Here is a 19788-nt window from a genome sequence, read left to right as displayed (position 1 = left end):
GCCTGTTTTTTCTCCCCCTTTTGATTTCAGGTACTAATCATATATTATCTTCCTTCTCTGCATAGCTTGATTTCCCTAATATTGTTGCAGGTGAGAAATGTATGCATTTTTTTTTTGAATGCCTTACTTCTATCTGCTGCTCATTAATTTTTCCTTGCCAATTTTATCTCCCTGTCCGCACTTCAACTTGTTAGTAATTTCATTTGTTGATGACCTTTTTATCAATTGACTTATCATGGTTATTCCTTGCCATTATGATAACATTAAATAACGTCTTCAAAAGTCTTACTTTAGGTTTCACTTCCTCATTTTGTTTTATTTATTGATTCTGCTTCGCTATCTTTTTCATTTCTTGAAATTTGCGATTCATCTTCTTGCTCCTGCTTCAACACCTGTTTCTTCTCCCCCTTTTGATTCCAGGTACTAATCATATATTCTCTTTCTTCTCTGCATAGTTTGATTTCCCTAATATTGTTGTTGGTGAGAAATGTAGGCGCTTTTTTCTTGGAATGCCTTACTTCTATCTACTGCTCCTTAATTTTTCTTTACCAATTTTATCTCCATGTCTGCACTTCAACTTGTTTGCAATTTCATTCTTTTATGACCTCTTTGTCAATTGACTTATCATGCTTATTCTTTGCCATTATGATAACATTAAATAACGTCTTCAAAAGTCTTACTTTAGGTTTCACTTCCTCATTTTGTTTTCTTCATTGACTCTGCTTCGCTCTCTTTTCGATTTCTTGAAATTTGCGATTCATCTTCTTGCTCCTGCTTCAACGCCCGTTTCTTCTCCCCATTTTAATTACAGGTACCAATCATATATTCTCTTCCTATTCTGCATAGTTTGATTTTCCTAATTTTGTTGCTGGTGAGAAATGTAGGCGCTTTTTTTTGTGGAATGCCTTACTTCTATCTGTTGCTCATTAATTTTTCCTTACCAATTTTATCTCCTTGTGTGCTCTTCAACTTGTTTGCAATTTCATTTGTGATGACCTCTTTGTCATTTGACTTATCCCCTTCCCATTATGATAACATTAAATAACTTCTTCTCTTTCTTTCTTTACTTTGAGTTTTTCTTCTTCTTTGGTTTTCTTTATTGACTTCTCTTTGCTCTCTTTGTCATTTTTCCGAAGTTTGCGATTCATCTACTTGCTCATGGTTCAATGGTTCAACGTTCGTTTCTTCTGAGTTAGATCATTTTAATTCCAAGTATTAATCATAAATTCTCTTCCTTTTCTTCATAATTTTATTTGGCTAATGTTGTGGTAGACATTCAAAAAGTTGACAGAGGGAAAAAACAAGAAAATGTATTATCCCATTTAAAAGAGCTTATTTGAGTTTATTTTATAATATAAATGCTTATGTAGGCGTTTGTGAGAGCTTATGTAAATATGAACTTATGCTCACATATAACTTATTTTTTGTTTATTCAAATAAATTTCTAAAATTAGCTAACGCTTATACAATAAACACATAAACCCTTAAATAAATTGTTTACCCAAACACCTTAAATCCAATTACACGTATTATGAATATTGTAGGGTAGCTCATAAAATAGAGCTTGCTAATAAAAACATTAAAAAACTTAACTAAAATGCTAGACAAATTAGATCCCTCTAATGTGGTGACACAAGTTTAAATCATAAGAAACACATGTAATTAGAGGGACAACCGCACTTTCTCGAACGAGTTTATAAACATTAAAAATCCAAAATAAAAACTTAACTCAAAACAAGTGACAGATTGTACATGCATGTTCCTAGTGGAGCTGTTTGGCTTGCAACCAAAGCCACCATAACATGGATCAAACGCGGATCTGAGGCTCAAAATCGGATCTGAAGCTGTAACGTGGATCACTGAAGCAAAATTGATGTTTGGCTACTCGCGTCTGAGATCCGATTCAAGAAGAGAACGTGGATCTGGCTGAAGCAACCCAGGGTTGCTTCTCCATGAGAGGAATCGCGTCTCTCCAGGTCTGAGAAGCATCTGAAATCATGATTCCCTTTATACCCCTTCCCTTCTTGCACTGTGGTACAGAGATAAATGGGCAGAGAAACAGAAAAAACGGAAGAAGGAAGGAGAAGGTGGCTGCGCATGTAACTTAGGAGAAGAAAGGATAATGAGTCTATTAGGGTTTTATTGTGTGGGGCCATATATATAAAACTAAAAGTAATAATAAACTTGCTGGGGCAAAAGAAACTCAGATGGGCCAAGTCCAGAAGCAAGTGATAACCATCATCTATTACAAAAAAATACCATCATCAGCCTTTCATATTTTCATCTAATCTCATGTGATATTGTAAAACTTTCAATTTTTTTCATGTCATGACTCAGTTTTATTAACGTCAATGTTTTATGATCATATATGCTTTTTTTTTTTTCAAATTTATAGATATCATATTTGTTATAAAATATTATTTAATATATTGTGTAAAATATTGAAAATTAAATACTAATTAATCACTCTTGTAAAATATTTAAACCCATTTTGGTCATTACACATTCAAAAGCAATTCTAATCAAAGATATCCAAACAAAATTCTCTTACTAGAATCACGTTCTTGTAATTGTATCCAAACATAAATCACGTCACTCAAACTTACGTTTACTAGATCCAATTCAGCCAGATTCAATTCTATCCAGATCCAATTCTTCAAACACTAATCCAAACACACACCGTCATAGATCATTCTCTCTCTCATTGTCTCACTGTCCCATTCTGTGTCCAACCAAAGCATGTCAGCAACAAACAGAACATAACATAACATACCCTCCAAATCCAAACTATCACATGTACATTACACTATATTTTTGGAATGTGACATATAAATAAAACCAATTCGGACCCATGAATTTCTGTTCCCTCTCATTCGGACCTGAAAAATCCTCCACCTTCAATTCTCCATGTATCTCGCATGTCCTGTTGGGGAAAACAAAAAAAGGACTGGATCGAATTGCATGGAAAACAGGGGAGGAGAGAGAAAAACAGGGGAAGTCAGAGAAAACAGGGGATTGTTCTGTTCTTCCGACAACAAAACAAAACAACAATTTTGCCGCGATTTTCCAAATGCCCTTGTTTCTGGGTGGTGCCCATTTTCTTCTCCTCTGAATTACCTTCCGTTTCAGGTCCAGCAGCCGCATTGGAGGGTGCTGATGTAGGGGAAAATCTCCCCTACATTCATCATCGTCCATTTTCCTCAAATGGGTTGCATTAACTCCAAGAGAGCGGTTGCCGGAGCCTCTCCTCCGCCGCCGATCGACGGTGAAATATTGGAGGCTCGTCTTGCTTCCAAGGGAAATTCAGGGTTGCTGGTTTTGGAACCTAAAAGTAAAACATCATCAGAAGATAGTAAGAACAAGTTCACCAAAAACAGCTCTAGAAGAAGTGGTTCTTCTTTCAGCTTCAGGCTTGGTTTTACCCATAGGTATGTGGAGGCTGAACAGAATGCTGCTGGTTGGCCTCCTTGGCTCACAGCTGCTGCAGCAGAAGCTGTTCAAGGTTGGATCCCCCTCAAAGCTGATTCTTTTCAGAAGTTAGAAAAGGTACTACTTTCTATTGCATATTGCATGGCACCATTCAAATTTTACTTTCACTTTTCCCCTCCTTTTGAATAATTATGTTCTTTGAAATTGATCAAAATGCATTAACTCTATAGAAATTAATCATAAGGATAATAAGTTGTTATATGGCATTGATGGTATACTAATTCTGATTGCCAACCAAATTGACAAATTTTAAACATTGAAGGTAAATTCAGTTGTCATGAAGTTTGTGTTTTTGTATTAGTAACACACTCACATTATTCAAGATATTCCATTATTTCCTGTTATCATCATTTTTTTTGTTCTTCCACTTTCTTCTTTTTGGTCATTTTCACAATCCTTATAAAAAACAAACACATGACCACAATATCAAATTATTCTGGAACACTGATTCATTTTTTTTTATCAAAATAAAAGGAATACTAAAACAAACTTTAGGTTATATGTAACTTAAGTATTAATTGTCATGCAAATTGTTGTGTTTAACTGCTAAAGATACGGAGTTATTTAACTTTCGACTAGTGAACCAGCTTATGATGAGTTAGCAACAAGCTTGTACAAAACTGAGTAGAGCAAGATAAGTTTTGTGTCTTCAAACTCTTTGCTATAAAGCATATTTTCTTGGTTTACAATGATGAATTGCGTGTTTACTGAACCACATTTTCTTTGTTATGTTAACAATTAGTTTTTCTACATTTTCATTTGTATAGATTGGACAAGGTACATATAGCAGTGTGTTCAAAGCACGTGAAGTTGAAACTGGGAAGATGTTTGCTTTGAAGAAGGTGCGGTTTGACAATTTCCAAGCTGAGAGCATTAGGTTCATGGCAAGAGAAATAACAATTCTCCGAAGACTTGACCACCCAAACATCATGAAATTGGAGGGCATAATCACTTCCCGGCTATCAAATAGCATATACCTTGTATTTGAATACATGGAGCATGATCTTGCTGGCCTAATATCTCGTTCTGACATCTCATTCACCGATTCACAGGTTTGTTAGCATCTCTAATAAATCTGTCTTTAAAGAATGAATCACTGTGAGCATTCTACAATATAGGAAAGAAAAAGCAACATTCTCAGGCTTCTTGTTATGCTGCAAAATTTTTTAGTTTCTCCATTTAGTTAACTTTTCTTCATCTTCATTTATTTTTGGGTGTTAGTTAGCTTAGGCTACTTTTATACATTGAATGTTATATCATTGTTAACTGTTTTCTCCCACAGATAAAATGTTACATGAGGCAGCTATTAAGTGGACTTGAGCATTGTCATGTTCGCGGTATTATGCATCGAGACATTAAAGTTTCAAACATCTTGTTAAACAATGAAGGTGTTCTCAAGATAGGAGATTTCGGATTAGCAAACACAATTAGCCCAAATAACAAGCATCAGTTAACAAGTCGTGTAGTGACTCTATGGTATCGTCCTCCTGAGCTCTTGATGGGATCAACCAATTATGGTGTATCAGTGGATCTGTGGAGTGTGGGTTGTGTATTTGCAGAACTTTTTCTTGGGAAGCCTATCCTTAAAGGGAGAACTGAGGTAATCCTTGTAATTGATGTATTGTTTTAATCATTTCTTAAGAAACATAAAGCATTTGTTTGCATGTACTTAAGACTATTTGTGTGTGGACAAAAAGAAACTTTCACTAGTAAAACAGTTCCTCCTTGCCTTTCAGATGCTATAGTATTGGGGAAATTACAGCATATACAATTAAAAAAATGGTGCTTGAATTGTCTTTAAGATTGTGTTAGGTTCCAATTGCAAGGTATGGGTTTGGGTCCCGCATTGGAAGTATAGGGTTTTAATCTGGGTCTATAAGGTCTTGAGCTCTCCAACTACAATGGCTAGCTTTTGTTGTATGGTTCTCCAAGGTTCTTATCAGATTGTTGACTGCATTTAAGTGTGTTTGGATCAGCGTTAGAAAAATTGATTCCGGAGAGAATTGGTTTGAGTAGAATTGGTATGGTAACAAGAGTCAAAATGATTATGATGTGATTTATGTTTGGCTACATTTAAGAAAAAAATGGTTTTTTGGTAGAGTATTGTTATGAAATTCAGTTGTAAAATCTCAGAATCAATTATGTTTAGCACATAAGCCACTTTCTCTAGCTTTTCCCAGAATTGATTTATCTCTATCAGAATTGAATCTGGAGTTCCGCAACGTGTAACTAAACACACTCTAAGTTTTTATTAGCTAAACATCAGACTCTCACTCAGTATTCCTGCTATAATGTGTCTGTGTATTCTGTACTTTTAAAAATGTGGACATGCAAACATATTTTATACAGTTCAAAATTCTTGAAGGAAAATAGAAGATAGAAAGAAAGAAACCCCTCTGCTTAGCTTCAAACTGCTGTTAACTTTTAACTAGAAAAGCATATTAAACTTATGATCACTAAGGACTAAGAGGACAACCAAAATCTCTCTTTTTTTTGTTGCACTTTGACATGATATATGTTCTTCTTGAGTCTACAGGTTGAACAATTGCACAAAGTATTTAAGCTGTGTGGTTCTCCATCTGATGAGTACTGGAAAAAGTGCAAGCTTCCTCATGTAACAATGTTCAAACCTCATACTAATTATGAAAGCTCTCTTCGGGAGAGGTGTGCAGATTTTCCTGAATCTGCTGTAGACCTACTTGAAACTTTACTGGCCATTGATCCTAGCATGCGTGGGACTGCCTCCTCTGCCCTAATATCCGAGGTGAGTTTCTTTGAGTTTGGTCTATAAATTGTGGATCCTTCTTTTCTAGAAGGATTCTTATTTTGGAGTAGAGTTATTTTCATGATTTTATATTAAGATAAAGAATTGGCTTTTGGTGCGAAGTCTCACATTGATAAAAAATATGACCAAATAAGTCCATATAAAGGGTAGAGAAACCCTCACCTGCAAACTTCACGCTCCAGCCCTGGGCGTAAGGGGGTGTAAATACGTTAATTTATTAAGATTTTTTCTCAATGTTATCCAATTGCATTTAATGAGGTTTGATTTCTGATTTTGTGTTTCGTGGTGTACCATTTATAGTATTTCAGCACCATGCCATATGCTTGTAATCCTTCAAGCCTGCCAAAGTATTCACCTAGCAAAGAAATGGATGCTAAAACTCGGGAAGATATATCCAGGTAAGTTATTCTGGTTTTTATCATTAATTAAACATTGTCTTGACATAAGAATATCATGTAATTGACTTTTTCTCCAGCTTGAAGTCTTTTTGTTGAGTCTAGTTTTTAGTATTGGATCTTGTGCTTATGGAATGAAATTTAGAGGTTGCATAGGGCCTAAGATCCCCTCTTGGAAGAGTTTATTTGAGCTTATGATATAAGCATTTATGAAGTGTTTGAGTGAGTTACGAAAATAGCTTATGACCTAGCTATAAGCTCAAAATCACTCATTTTTACAAGCTGTTTAAACTAGCTTATGAATAAGCGCTTATACCTATACATAAACTATTTTGAGCTTATTTTTATGTAAGTTTCACTAATTAGCTTCTGAATAAGAGCTTAATTAAAATGTTTACTCAAACAAACCCTAAACACAGTAGAGCAATTGGAGTAATTTTTTTTTTCCTATCATCCTTTATTATTTGTAACCTCCTTATACTTTAAAATGTTCATTTAAACCATTACCCAAGTTTAGATTGGGCATCTGAGTCAAGCAAGTAATTGAAAGTGGATAGTCTACCTGATTATGGATTCCAATAAAGCTGAGTATTTTATTTCATGATCTTTAATCTCAGGAAAAAGACTGGAAGTAAAACGAGAGAGGCTGCGACATCAAGAAGGCAGCAAAGAAGAATATCTAAAGTTTTGCAAGAATCTAAAAATGCTGGCAAAACAGCTTCAAAAGAGGTACTTCTTCAGTCCAATGCTACATCACTAGAAGTTACTACTTTTATTGACGTCTCTTAACTTCATTGTGAAGGACAACTTGAACATTTCTCACAAAGCTCGTAGAGATGATGGTAAAACACATCATACAAAGGAAAAAGGAGGATCTGTGTACAAAGATTACTCAAAACCTTCAATGGATGCAATGTCAGAGACTTCCCAGCTGGCGAATGTTGCTGATGGTAATGGCTATAGTGTACCATTACAAGGCTCCGGATCTAACAACTTTACATGGGTAAAAAGGAGAAAACCAGATGCATCATCCACACTATCAGATGGCTCAAGAAGCAAAATTAGTGCATTGGATCCCAACTTTGCGAAAGGCACATATGATTTGTCCAAACAAAGGGTATCCATGGACTTCGATCCCAAAGAACTGGTAAATGCTCATGTGAACATAAAAAATTCTTCAGGGGACTGGAATACAAAATAATACACAAAAGATATAAATAGTGTGTGTGAAATTAGTACGCAAGACATTTAATATTATGGATATTATTGACATCTTGCGTACTAATTTCACACACATTATTTATATTATTTTACACTAGAAATTGGCAGGCGCATTGCGCGGATTTATACCAATAATTTTTTTATGGTGAAATGTAATTTTTGCTGCTTTATATAAAATTTGAATCAAGTTACATCTATTTTTGTTCACCAAAAAAATTACAGGGCCATAGAGAAGAACAAGGGGCACTTTGGAATGACGGCACGCGGCGTATAGTTCGTAAATCAAGATTTGGACAAGGTAAATAATATGATAATTTTAAGAGGTGTTGTACAGAACAGAAGTCAGTGATACAAAAACTTTAACCTGTTTCTAATTCTATTATACCATTGGATTCATTTACCTTTGGATCAATATGTGAGCATCACAAAAATTCTTCTCTGAACATATCAACATATAATCCAATGACTATATAGACTAGCAGTCTTTAAATTTCTAGACAACTATGGAATGGCTTGGTTTGTGGCTTCTGAAATTTGGTTAATGTAGTCCATGTTTGGTTGTGTCAAACTTTTTTTAGGAGTGATGTAATAGTTATTGTTGTTTAAGACAACATTACAAGTTAATTCTGAATGAGTACTGAAATCAATTTGTGGTTTACAGACAGATGAAGCATGGATTACAGAAGTGGAGCAATCCTCACATCTACATACAAGGGTGCTTGACAAAACATTCTGGCCAATGTATCTGTTAGCAGCATCTGCACCATTTTAGCTTCTGACTTGACTTCTCCTGACATCTTGGTGGCACAAACATATAGGATTATAAAACATAAAGATTGTTTTTTCTTTTCTTATGGAATTATTTTCTGTGCAGTTCTCTTTAATTTTGAGATAAAAAATCGCAAAAGTATTCTGAAATATCTCATGTTCTTGCGAAATTTATTTGGACTACAACAGAGTTAAGATCATCGTCACATGTTTATATGATTTAGTGTCTTGTGAGGAAGGACCTTTTATAACTAATCAAATGAGAGAATTGACAAGCGACAATAAGTGAATGACTCACTGGTGATTCATATTAAAAAACCAATTACAATTTTTATCAATTGCTATATTAATAAATTAAAACACTCATTTTAATTCATGTAATCCTAAGTATTTTAAAATTCTCACTTAGATGTCATTAGTCAATTAAAAGAAGTGCTAGAATATGCTTCTTCCACCTAAAAAACGAGTAATGATATATACACACCTCATCTTTTAAACACTTCATTTCCACCTATTTTTGTTTCTACCTCTCTCCTATTATCATCTATCACATCTCATACTTTGTCTCTCATACTTTTTTTTTCTTCCTATCTCTCTCCTCCTCCACCTCCTTCCACCTCAAAATGAGGTGTGAAGAAATAATAATTCCATAAAAAACTCATCCATTTATAGCTTGGGTGAAAACCAAGTGATGGTCCCAAAATATGCCGATGAGGGAAATTTTTTGCTTTAAGGCATTTCATTAAAAACTTGTAAAAATCTAACGTTGAGAGAGAGCTGTCAATATGAGTTCCAACCCGCGGGCCAGCTCGACGGGTTGGCTAAATGAGCCGGGTTGGGTTGGTTAAATTCCAGCTCGAAAAGAACTTGGGTTAGTGCAACCCGGCTCATTTAACCCGCGCGTTAGACGGGCCAACCCGCGGATCAAGTGAGCCAACCCGTCGGGTTAGAGTCATTTTTTATTAAAAAAATATTTTATTTGTCTTTAATTTCATGTTTGTTTTATGGATTATTTTTAGATAGAAAAATGGAAATTTTCATTTCTTTAAATTTGAGTCGATTTTTTGTGTTTTATTTATTGTTATTCTATTATTTATCTCATTTTAAATGTGACAGTAAAATAATTGTGTTCTCAAACCTGTAAACTAAATTCTATTTCTATATTTCAAATGTGAGATAAAAGTAATTGCGTTAATAAACCTCTTTCTTATGAGTTGGTACCAATTTATGTAAGTATTTTTTTGAAATTATTTTTTTTAGAACATTTCAAACATTTTCTAATCCAAATTCTCTATTTATTTATTTATTTCACTCAACCCGCGAGCTAACCCGCCAACCCGCGAGTTCGTAGCGAGCCGGGTTGGGTTCATATTTTCCTGGCTCGTTAAGACCTCGGGTTGACACAATCCAACCTGTTTTCAACCCAACCCATACGAGCTGATCACCCATATGGGCCGGGCTGGCCCATATTGACAGCTCTAGTTGAGACTATAATAGTAGGTAATCTAAGATACTTGTCATTTGTATCTATTATCTTTACTCCCATCTAATTCTAAATCACGTCTCTCTTTCGAACAAGTACATTTTGACTGAAAATAGCTCTATCTTGTCCATATTTACCAAAAATCAAAACAAATAGAGAAAAGCGGGTTATTGCATTTTTTGTCCCCTTAGTTTACACTATGTGATTTTGGTCCTTTTTTTTGGCTAATCACAAAATTAAGCAATTTGACTCTTCACTCAATTTTTATATGCATGAAATTATTAAATTTTCATTTTCTTTTGCATCAAAAAATGTACATACAATTTGTGACAGTTTTGACATTGCTACAAACGTGCATATTTTCTTTTTAACACTTCGTACCATCACTAGAACATATGTTGATTGTGTGTTGCTAATTGCTGGGTATGTATCGGGGTTGTTAATGTTAATGAATTGAATGAACAAACAAATAAAAAAAAAAGGACAATGGTGACTCGTGAGAAAACAAATGGTGATATGTTTAACTATGTTACTTGAAAAGAGACCCAAAGAAATTAAAAATTGTTACTACATGACGAGAAGATGAGACAATTTTGACCTTCATATACGGTGTTTTCTAGTATCCATTATATACCATGACATTGATATTAACTAATATTGACTCCTTTATATTGAATTCTGTTTTTTCCTCTTTTCTTGTTCAAACTTGCCTCTTAGATCTTAAAAATGGATGGATCAAATGGCCATGGTAGTGGTGAAAGTGTGCACATGTTTCTATCAAATTATAAGCTGGGAAAAACACTTGGCATAGGGACCTTGGGCAAGGTGAGAATTGCAGAGCATGTATTAACTGGTGATAAAGTCGCCATAAAGATCCTTAACCGCCGCAATATAAATAACATGGAACTTGAAGAAAAAGGTCCGTATAGTTAGCATACCAATAATAATTTTCCCTTTCTATTTTTTTTTGTTAAGCTTTGAAGGTTTTTTCACTTCCTATCTAATTATGGCGCTTGATTTTGATTTCAATTGTTTTTTTTATTTCAATCATACAAAAATCAGTAATATCTTATAGACATATGTGTTGGCCTGGTGACAGTTTTCAACTGTTGAAAATGTATGTGAATGTTAAAACCTGCAACTTACATGTATGTCTATTAGATCTCGGTATTTTCGTATGTTTACTCATCACTGCTCTTTTTATTTTTCATTTTTTTCACTATCAATTTTGATTAATTATGTGCTTGCATGAAATATGAGCATTTACAATTGATTTTTCTCTTGCTTTATGGTTTCAAATTCTTCATGTTTGCTTGCTTTAAGTAATAACATGTTTGAATCAATACTACAGGGCACCGGCGCCATAAGCTAATCGAAAAAGTTTTTTTTTCAAAATTAATTTTGACTTTGAAATCAATTGTTCTTCAACTTTGTTGCAGCTTTGAGAGGAACCAATATTATAAGATCCTTATCACATCCTCACATTATTCAAGTTTATAAGGTGGTAGAAACCCCAACAGAGGTATATGTTGTTATGGAGCATATGAAATCTGGAGACCTCTTTGATTACATAGTAGAAAGGGGTAGGTTGGAAGAAGATGAAGCTCGTAATTTTTTCCAGCAGGTATACAATTAAATAATTTTTAATATTTTGTGTTCTTGTGAGATTGGAGATAATTAACCTATGTTTGTCATAGATTATTTAAGCAAATTGAACTTCTCTGTTGTTTGGAGTGATTCAGATAATTTCTGGTGTGGAGCACTGTCACAAAAATAAGGTGGTTCACAGAGACCTGAAGCTTGAAAGTGTACTTCTAGACTCAGAATGCAATGTCAAAATTGCTCATTTTGGCTTGAGCACCATCATGCAAGATGGTATCCTTCTCAAGACAAGTTGTGGAACCCCTAACTATGCATCTCCTGAGGTTTGTAAATCGTTGGATTGTATATGGCATAGGCTATTACTTATTATATGATCATTACTTTTAATTTAGAGTAGGTTGTTCACATCTCATTTCTATTCCACTAACAACCATCTTCTTTTTCTATCAGATCACCTATCATATCTCTCATTTCTCTCTCTCTTCTCTCTTCCTTTTTCTATATGTGGATCGGGATGAGTTTGAAGTATTAGAATATAATATAAAACAAATAAAGAGCTACTTTATTGATTTTATATTATATTCTAATATGAAGTGTGAATGAAGTTATTTTATTTTAGAGAATCAACATTTTCTTCCATCTTCTGCCTTTGTCTACCATGAATCAAGAAAATTTAGCTTTGTCTACCTACCATTTACTTATGATTATTTCATTCAAATTTTAAACAAACTGTTATTTTTCACAGCTCATCTCTGGGAAATTGTATGCTGGACCTGAAGTAGATGTATGGAGCTGTGGTGTAATGTTATATGCTATTCTCTGTGGCACTTATCCTTTTGATGATGAAAACATTCCCAACTTGTACAAAAAAATAAAGGTATTGATAACTTTGAATTAATTACCTATTCGATGCTTCTATTAGAAACCCTTAAATTCAAAATAGATTTATACTTCCATTGATGTTCTTTAATTTGCAAAGAGAATTAATTTTGCTTTTGAAATGCACCTTTCTACCTATTATTTCTTATAGAGCGGGATATACACTCTTCCTAGTCATCTATCTCCTAGTGCTAGTGATCTAATATCAAGGATGCTTGAGGTGGATCCTGTGAAAAGAATAACCATACCTGAGATATGTCAACACCCATGGTTCTATGTTCATCTGAAGCAATATTTAGTAGTGCCACCACCAGACACAATGCAGAAAAATGACAAGGTTTGATTTAAATTATTTTGTTATCTTCTTAATTGATTTTTGTTTGTATTATAATTCTTGTTTGAATATATTTTATCTTCTATATACATGATTGCCAATTGCAAATTTTTTGATGGAAAAGAAGTATGTTTTTGTTGATAAATATTTTCTTGAACTATGTTGTTGTTAGTTGCATTCTTTTGATGGTAGTGGAGGTGAAGTGAAGAACAATGATAAGCTTATAAACCAAAGAGTTTCATGACTTATTATATTTTTTGAAATTTCACTTTCTTGTTTTCTTTTGCTCAAATGAGTCAACTTACGAGAACTTCACAAGCTTGCTCTTTTCTTTTTCCTTTTTGTGTTTTTTTTTTGTTTTAGTTAATTTCATCTTTAGCTATCTGATTGATTTTGCAGGGAGAGTTGTGGCATGAAAGTTTGGGTTGGAAAAGTGTGATGATTTGTTTACTGTCAAGAGCTAGTTCATTGTTGCCATCAAAACTTGTAAAGAGTTGCTTTGGATGTTTGGATGAAGAATTTGACACAATGAGTTGGTTTTACTCAAGAAAGGCTCACATTGTGTGATATTTGTAGTGTTATCCATCTTCGAATAAAAATCCTACTTTCTATGATAGATCCAAGTGTATTGATGTTTGGTATTAGTGAATATGTGTAATGTGAGGCTGAGGATGTTAATTTTCATATTTGAAAAGAATGGTTTCACTAAATTGATGAAGGGGAAGTTGACCTGTTATTTGATTATTTTTCAAGAGTAATTGGATTAATGTCATGATGGCTCCCAAACAATACTTACATCAAGTAAATAAAGGAAGATAAACCTCATATAAGCAGAAAAGAGTAATACTAAAATGCTTAAGAATAAAACACTAGTACAATATAACATGCTTGCTTACAAAATCACAAATTAAAAGAAAAACTACCTCCTTAATCTCATTTGATATAGAAGTTATGCCTCTAGCTATTATATCAAGTCTTTCCCACTAGCTAACACCAACAGTATCTTCTTCCCTTGCTCCCTGCATTTTCCCCTCGTGAGGCTGACATCGAGGTTGAACTGGAAAATGCCTTGTTCCTTGTCGTTGCCGTGCAAACGAAGTCCTAATTTTCTTCAATAGAACTTCCAATCACATAGCCTGAGAGAGGAGTTATCTCCCTCTTCCTCAATCTTTCAGCGCACGCAAGCCCTAAATTTGCATGGTTGCACGAAGCCCTCCTTCTCTTCCCTTCATAATGTTGCAGTTGCAAAGGGTGAGAGAGAAGAAGCAATTTCTTTTCTATTTAATTGAAAGACTCATCAAGGCCAACCAACAAAGATAACCCCCGATTTTAACTTCTGATAGGACAATGGCTCTCCTAGGGTTTGACACGTTCTGGTCAACTGCTAGGGTTTTGAGCGCCGACTCTGCTTCGTGCTAGTCAACGACCGCCGCCGTCGTAGGTGGTACCGGGCCTGAGGGCCGCTGTCTGTTATCGGTGAGTTCCTTCTTCAGCGTGCACGTCTTCTCCTTGTGGTGGAGGGTCGGGGTTTTCACCTTCTGACCACGTAAACAACACTACTTGCTTTTTCTGGTTTTGTGCGGTCTCGTCCTCTCTTGCTGCCATGGCTGACGACTTCGACGTGGTCCTGGATGGTGATGAGGCGAACATTCTGGTGGTGGAGGCACCTGAGATTGACCCGGTCCTGGTTGAGGACGTGTGGCTCGTGGGAAAAATCCTTACCAAAACCAAGGTTTCGGCTGGGGCATTCAAAACAGTGATGCAGGGCCTTTGGGAGTCCCGTAACTGCATAGAGGTTAGACATGTTGGTCCTAATCTCTTCTCATTCAGATTCGCCAAGACAAAGGATAGGGACCTGGTTCTCAAAACAGGGCCTTGGTTTTTTGAACGCCACATGATGGCGCTGAATGTATTCGACGTTAACATCAACCCTGCAGCCATCCCCATGAGCAGGGTCCCCTTCTGGGTCCAGGTGCATGGCTTGCCGATCACGTTTCGCACTGAGAAAGTTGCAAAATCTCTCGCCGGTGACTTTGACGGTTTCCTCGATTGGGATCGCCGGCGTGACGGAGAGTGTCTGAGAATCAGAGTGTGGGTCAGGATCGACCAACCCATCCGTAAGGGGAAGCTAGTGGCCGTGCCGGGTGGCAAACCATGCAAGGCGCTCTACAAATATGAGAAACTGCGGAACTTCTGTTTCAGTTGTGGACACCTCGATCACATTGAGAAGGAGTGTGGGGTGATCGGTGATAATCTCGAGGTCCAGCCACAGAGGTTTGGTCCATGGTTGAGGGCGGAGAAGGAAAAAGGTGGTGGCGGTAATGGCCAGAATGGTGGCAACCGTAGGGAACAAGAATACCATGATGTTGAGGATGTGCAACATGACAAGGTACTGGGGGAAGAGGTTAATGGAGGAAAAGGAAAAGTTGATCCTTTGGCCAATGCGAAGTCACAGGAGAGCCAAGACAAGGGAAAGAAGGAAGCTTTTCTTTTCTCAGCTAGAAAGGACAAGGGGTCTGCCAGCACAGAACCTTATTTCCCTTCATATAGGGGCTCTCACAAGTTCAAGCCTCGGGGAGGTATTGTCATCAAGGAACCATCAGTGGAGGATAATGATCAACAGAAGCATAAGAAAAGAGCTAGTGGGTATGGGTCAACCCCGCTTTTTGATGCAAGCAAGACTTTTGACTTACCACCTTTGAAAAAACTGAATTCTGATAGTGGATTGGGCTCGGCGGCGGCTGCGGAGCAGCCCCGCCCACCTCAATGAGGATCTTAGCATGGAACTGCCGCGGGCTTGGGAACCCGGAGGCAGTGGGGGCTTTGCGCAAGCTCATCCATTCTGAAGTTCCTGATGTGGTTTTTCTTTCAGAGACTAGACGGTATACTACTGAAATGCTTCGTCACCGCGGTATGGGTGGCTTACAAAATATTTTTCCTGTCCAGTGTGAGGGTCATGGAAAGACGAGAGCGGGTGGTCTTTGCCTAATGTGGGGCTCAGAGGTTGAGGTAACTATTGTTAATGCTTCTTTAAATCATATTCTTTTTGTGCTAACACACCAGGACAACCCGGGTGTTTCTATGCAGGTCCTTGCCATTTATGGCTTTCCTGATTTGCAGAATAAATTTCGCACGTGGGAATTGGTTCGACGGTTCAAGCCTACAGGCTCAGTGCCTTGGCTTTGCATTGGTGATTTTAATGATATTATTTCCCCGTCTGATAAGCTTGGGGGTGATCCGCCTGACTTAGGTCAGTTGCAAGTGGCAACCCAAGCTTGTGCAGATTGTGGGATCCACTTGGTGGAATCTTCCGGTTACTCTTTCACTTGGTCTAATAAGAGGGCCCACCCGGCGACGGTGGAAGAACGGTTAGATTATGCTCTGATCAATCACACGTGGGAAGATATGTGGCCGGTCTCAAAGGTATCACACTTAGTGAGGTACCAATCTGATCACAACCCCATTGTTTTCCATTGTGGTTATCGCAGGTCTGAGTTTACCAGGAATCGTGTTAAAATGTTTCGTTTTGAGGAAATTTGGTTAGAAAGTGGAGAGGAGTGCACTGAAATTGTAACAGAATGTTGGAATGATCAAGATGTTCCTTTCCTAGAGAAGGTGGGAAAGTTGGGCCAGAATTTGGAGGCATGGGGTAAAGCCAAGTATGGTGATATTCCGAAAAGAATTGCTGAAACAAAAAAGCAACTTCAGAGGCTTCAGAGAGAGGTGCAAACAATACAGGTGGTCTCAGCGTCCAAAGAGTCCGAAAAAGAATTAGAGGAGCTTCTGAAAATTGAGGAGATAGCCTGGGCACAACGTTCTAGAGCTACTTGGCTGAAGAGTGGTGATAAAAATACGAGGTTCTTCCACACAAAGGCAACCCAGAGGCGGAAGAGAAACTTGATTGAGGAAATTGAGGATGCTAATGGAGTTAAATTCCAGCGAGATGTGGACATAGCAAGAGTTCTGAAAAACTATTTTGAGGATATTTTTAGCTCTTCTAACCCTTCAGGGGAGGAAGAGCTGGCATCCCTGATGGCTGACCGTGTTACCGAGGCTCATAGATCTATCTTGTCGGTCCCCTTTACCAGAGACGAGGTGGAAGAGGCACTCTTTCAAATGCACCCTACCAAAGCTCCGGGTGTGGATGGCTTTCCAGCGCTTTTCTACCAAAAATTCTGGCCTATTGTGGGTGATGATGTCTCAACCTTTTGCTTGCAAGTGCTGAATGGTGACTCATTGCCAGGTATGGTCAACCAAACTTTGCTTGTTCTTATCCCTAAGGTTAAGAAAGCTGTGTTAGCAAATCAATTTAGACCTATTAGCTTATGCAATGTGGTGTTTAAAATTATAACTAAAACAATTGCTAATAGGATGAAACTGTTTCTGTCTGATTTAATTAGTGAGACCCAAAGTGCTTTCGTACCGGGTCGCCTGATAACAGATAACGCCTTAATTGCATATGAGTGCTTTCACTATATGAAAAAAAAGATTTCGGGTAAAAATGGTATGATGGCACTTAAACTTGACATGTCAAAGGCTTATGATAGAGTCGAATGGTCTTTTTTGAAACAGGTTCTCTTGAAAATGGGCTTCCCAATTAATTGGGTAAATTTAATTATGAGTTGTGTTAATTCTGTTACTTTTTCTATTATGGTGAATGGAAATCCTCAACCGACTTTCGCACCCCATCGGGGTTTGCGACAAGGAGACCCTCTGTCTCCTTACTTGTTCATCCTTTGTGGTGAAGTTTTCTCAGCTTTGATTCAGAAATCAATCCTTACTTCTTCCTTACATGGAATTAAAATTAGTCGTTCTGCACCAGTGATCTCACATCTTTTATTTGCAGATGACAGTATTCTATTTGCCAAAGCCTCGGTCCAGGAAGCAGAATGTGTCTTGAACATCCTGGCGACCTATGAACGGGCTTCTGGACAGAAAATCAACTTAGACAAGTCAATGCTCTCAGTTAGCCGCAATGTGCCAGAGAATAGTTTTCATGAGCTGAAACAGCTTTTGGGTGTAAAGGCAGTGGAGAGCTATGACAAGTACTTAGGTCTTCCAACTATTATTGGAAAATCTAAGTCGCAGATTTTCAGGTTTGTGAAGGAAAGAGTTTGGAAAAAATTAAAAGGCTGGAAAGAGGGTACTTTATCTCGTGCTGGGAGAGAAGTATTGATTAAGGCGGTGGCTCAAGCAATCCCCTCTTATGTAATGTCATGTTTTATTTTACCAGACGGCCTTTGTAAGGAGATTGAGGGGATGATTTCCAGGTTCTATTGGGGTGGTGATGCCTCCAAGCGGAGTCTTCATTGGCTAAGGTGGGATAAACTTTGTCAGCCCAAATTTGATGGGGGTCTTGGTTTTCGTGATTTTAAGTCCTTCAACTTGGCCCTAGTAGCTAAGAACTGGTGGCGAATCCAAAGTAACCCAAATTCTCTCATGGGAAGGGTTTTCAAAAGCGTCTATTTCCCAAGTGGATCCTTGTCTGGTGCTAGGAAAGGTTACCGTCCAAGCTACGCTTGGTCTAGTATTCTTAAGACAAGTGATTTTATTTCCAAGGGTAGCGCATGGCGTATTGGCAATGGCACCACGGTTCGAATTTGGCATGATAATTGGTTACCAAATGGTTCCCCTATTAACTACCGGGAAGATGTGGTTCAAGAGCTTGGCCTTGAGAGGGTTGTGGACTTTCTCTTGCCGGATGGACGAGGTTGGAACAAAGAGCTTATTGAATGGACATTTTGTCCAGCTACATCACTGCGTATTTTAGCTGTACCTTTACCTTTCCAACCTCAGGACGATCATATGTATTGGGCTGGTTCGGGAGATGGGAAATATTGTGTGAAATCTGGTTATGAGTTCCTGCGAGGCAAGGTATCTCAACAGCTCTCCGAGGCATCCTCCACTATTCGGTTTAGCGCTGAGTTTTGGAAGGAGCTTTGGAAGAGCTCGTGCTTGCCAAGGTGCAAGGAGCTGGTTTGGAGGGCTTGCAATGGGGCTTTGCCGGTCCGTGGCGCGCTGCGGAAGCGGGGTTTAGATGTTGATCCATCGTGTATGCGGTGTGGGGAAGAGGATGAATCTATTGAGCATGTTTTCCTTCGTTGCCCAGTGGCCAGAGCTTGCTGGTTTGCATCTGATTTGGGACTGAGAATTAATGGTGCTCTTCCCTTCCATGAATTCATAGCTGAGGTGCTTCTGTTACATGATGATCATGTCACTTCTTTCTCACAAGAACTGATTTATTCCCTGTGGAAATCAAGGAACAAGCTGCTATTCGAGGGCACGACGGACGCTTGGGACTCAATCTTGGATCGTGCCCGTGCTCTTCGTGCGCCTCCAGCCACGGGAACAGCTCCAGCAGCCATGCGTTCTCGCCGGACAGCTTCATGGGTACGACCTGCACCTGGGCTCATCAAGGTGAACACAGATGCAGCGCTTGGAAGGGACAAACTTGCAAGTTTTGGTATGGTCGCGAGGAACAAAGATGGCCTCATCATGGCCGCAGCTTCTTTTTATCCAGTCGTGGCACTGTCAGCTACAATTGCAGAGGCTTTGTCATTGAGATGGGCGATGACTTTGGCAACACGACTTGGCTTTAGGCGCGTCCAGTTCGAGGTGGATTCCTTGCAACTTCACCAAGCATGGTGACGACGTGAGGGTGATTCTTATTTGGCTATGATTATTCAGGATTGTTTTAAACTGTGCGGTTTCTTTGATCATGTTGATCTTTCTTTTACTCGTAGGGAGGGTAATGTTTGTGCCCATTTCATGGCCAAGCATGCATATTCTCTTGATGATGTTGTTTGGGTAGAAGAGGGGCCTCCGGGTCTTC

The 19788-nt window shown here is 37.7% G+C and overlaps 2 protein-coding genes across 2 annotated transcripts; both read left to right on the top strand.

The window, feature by feature from the left end:
* The first annotated feature begins 2972 nt into the window (after nt 1-2972).
* On the top strand, nt 2973-8828 carry LOC130739400 (cyclin-dependent kinase C-2 C-like). Its single transcript, XM_057591675.1, has 9 exons — nt 2973-3546; nt 4257-4541; nt 4772-5089; nt 6026-6253; nt 6575-6672; nt 7287-7398; nt 7472-7816; nt 8113-8188; nt 8552-8828. Exons 1-9 carry the CDS (start codon nt 3205-3207, stop codon nt 8557-8559), a joined length of 1812 nt encoding a protein of 603 aa, XP_057447658.1. The 5' UTR covers nt 2973-3204; the 3' UTR covers nt 8560-8828.
* Nucleotides 8829-10833: 2005 nt separating this feature from the next.
* Nucleotides 10834-13700, top strand: LOC130735654 (SNF1-related protein kinase catalytic subunit alpha KIN10). The gene is made up of 6 exons (XM_057587574.1): nt 10834-11060; nt 11581-11765; nt 11884-12066; nt 12489-12620; nt 12774-12959; nt 13356-13700. Exons 1-6 carry the CDS (start codon nt 10868-10870, stop codon nt 13521-13523), a joined length of 1047 nt encoding a protein of 348 aa, XP_057443557.1. The 5' UTR covers nt 10834-10867; the 3' UTR covers nt 13524-13700.
* Nucleotides 13701-19788: the final 6088 nt, after the last annotated feature.

Source organism: Lotus japonicus, chromosome 2 (assembly GCF_012489685.1).
Source record: "Lotus japonicus ecotype B-129 chromosome 2, LjGifu_v1.2".
NCBI classification, from domain to species: domain Eukaryota; kingdom Viridiplantae; phylum Streptophyta; class Magnoliopsida; order Fabales; family Fabaceae; genus Lotus; species Lotus japonicus.
This window is presented reverse-complemented; position numbering and strand designations above follow the sequence as displayed.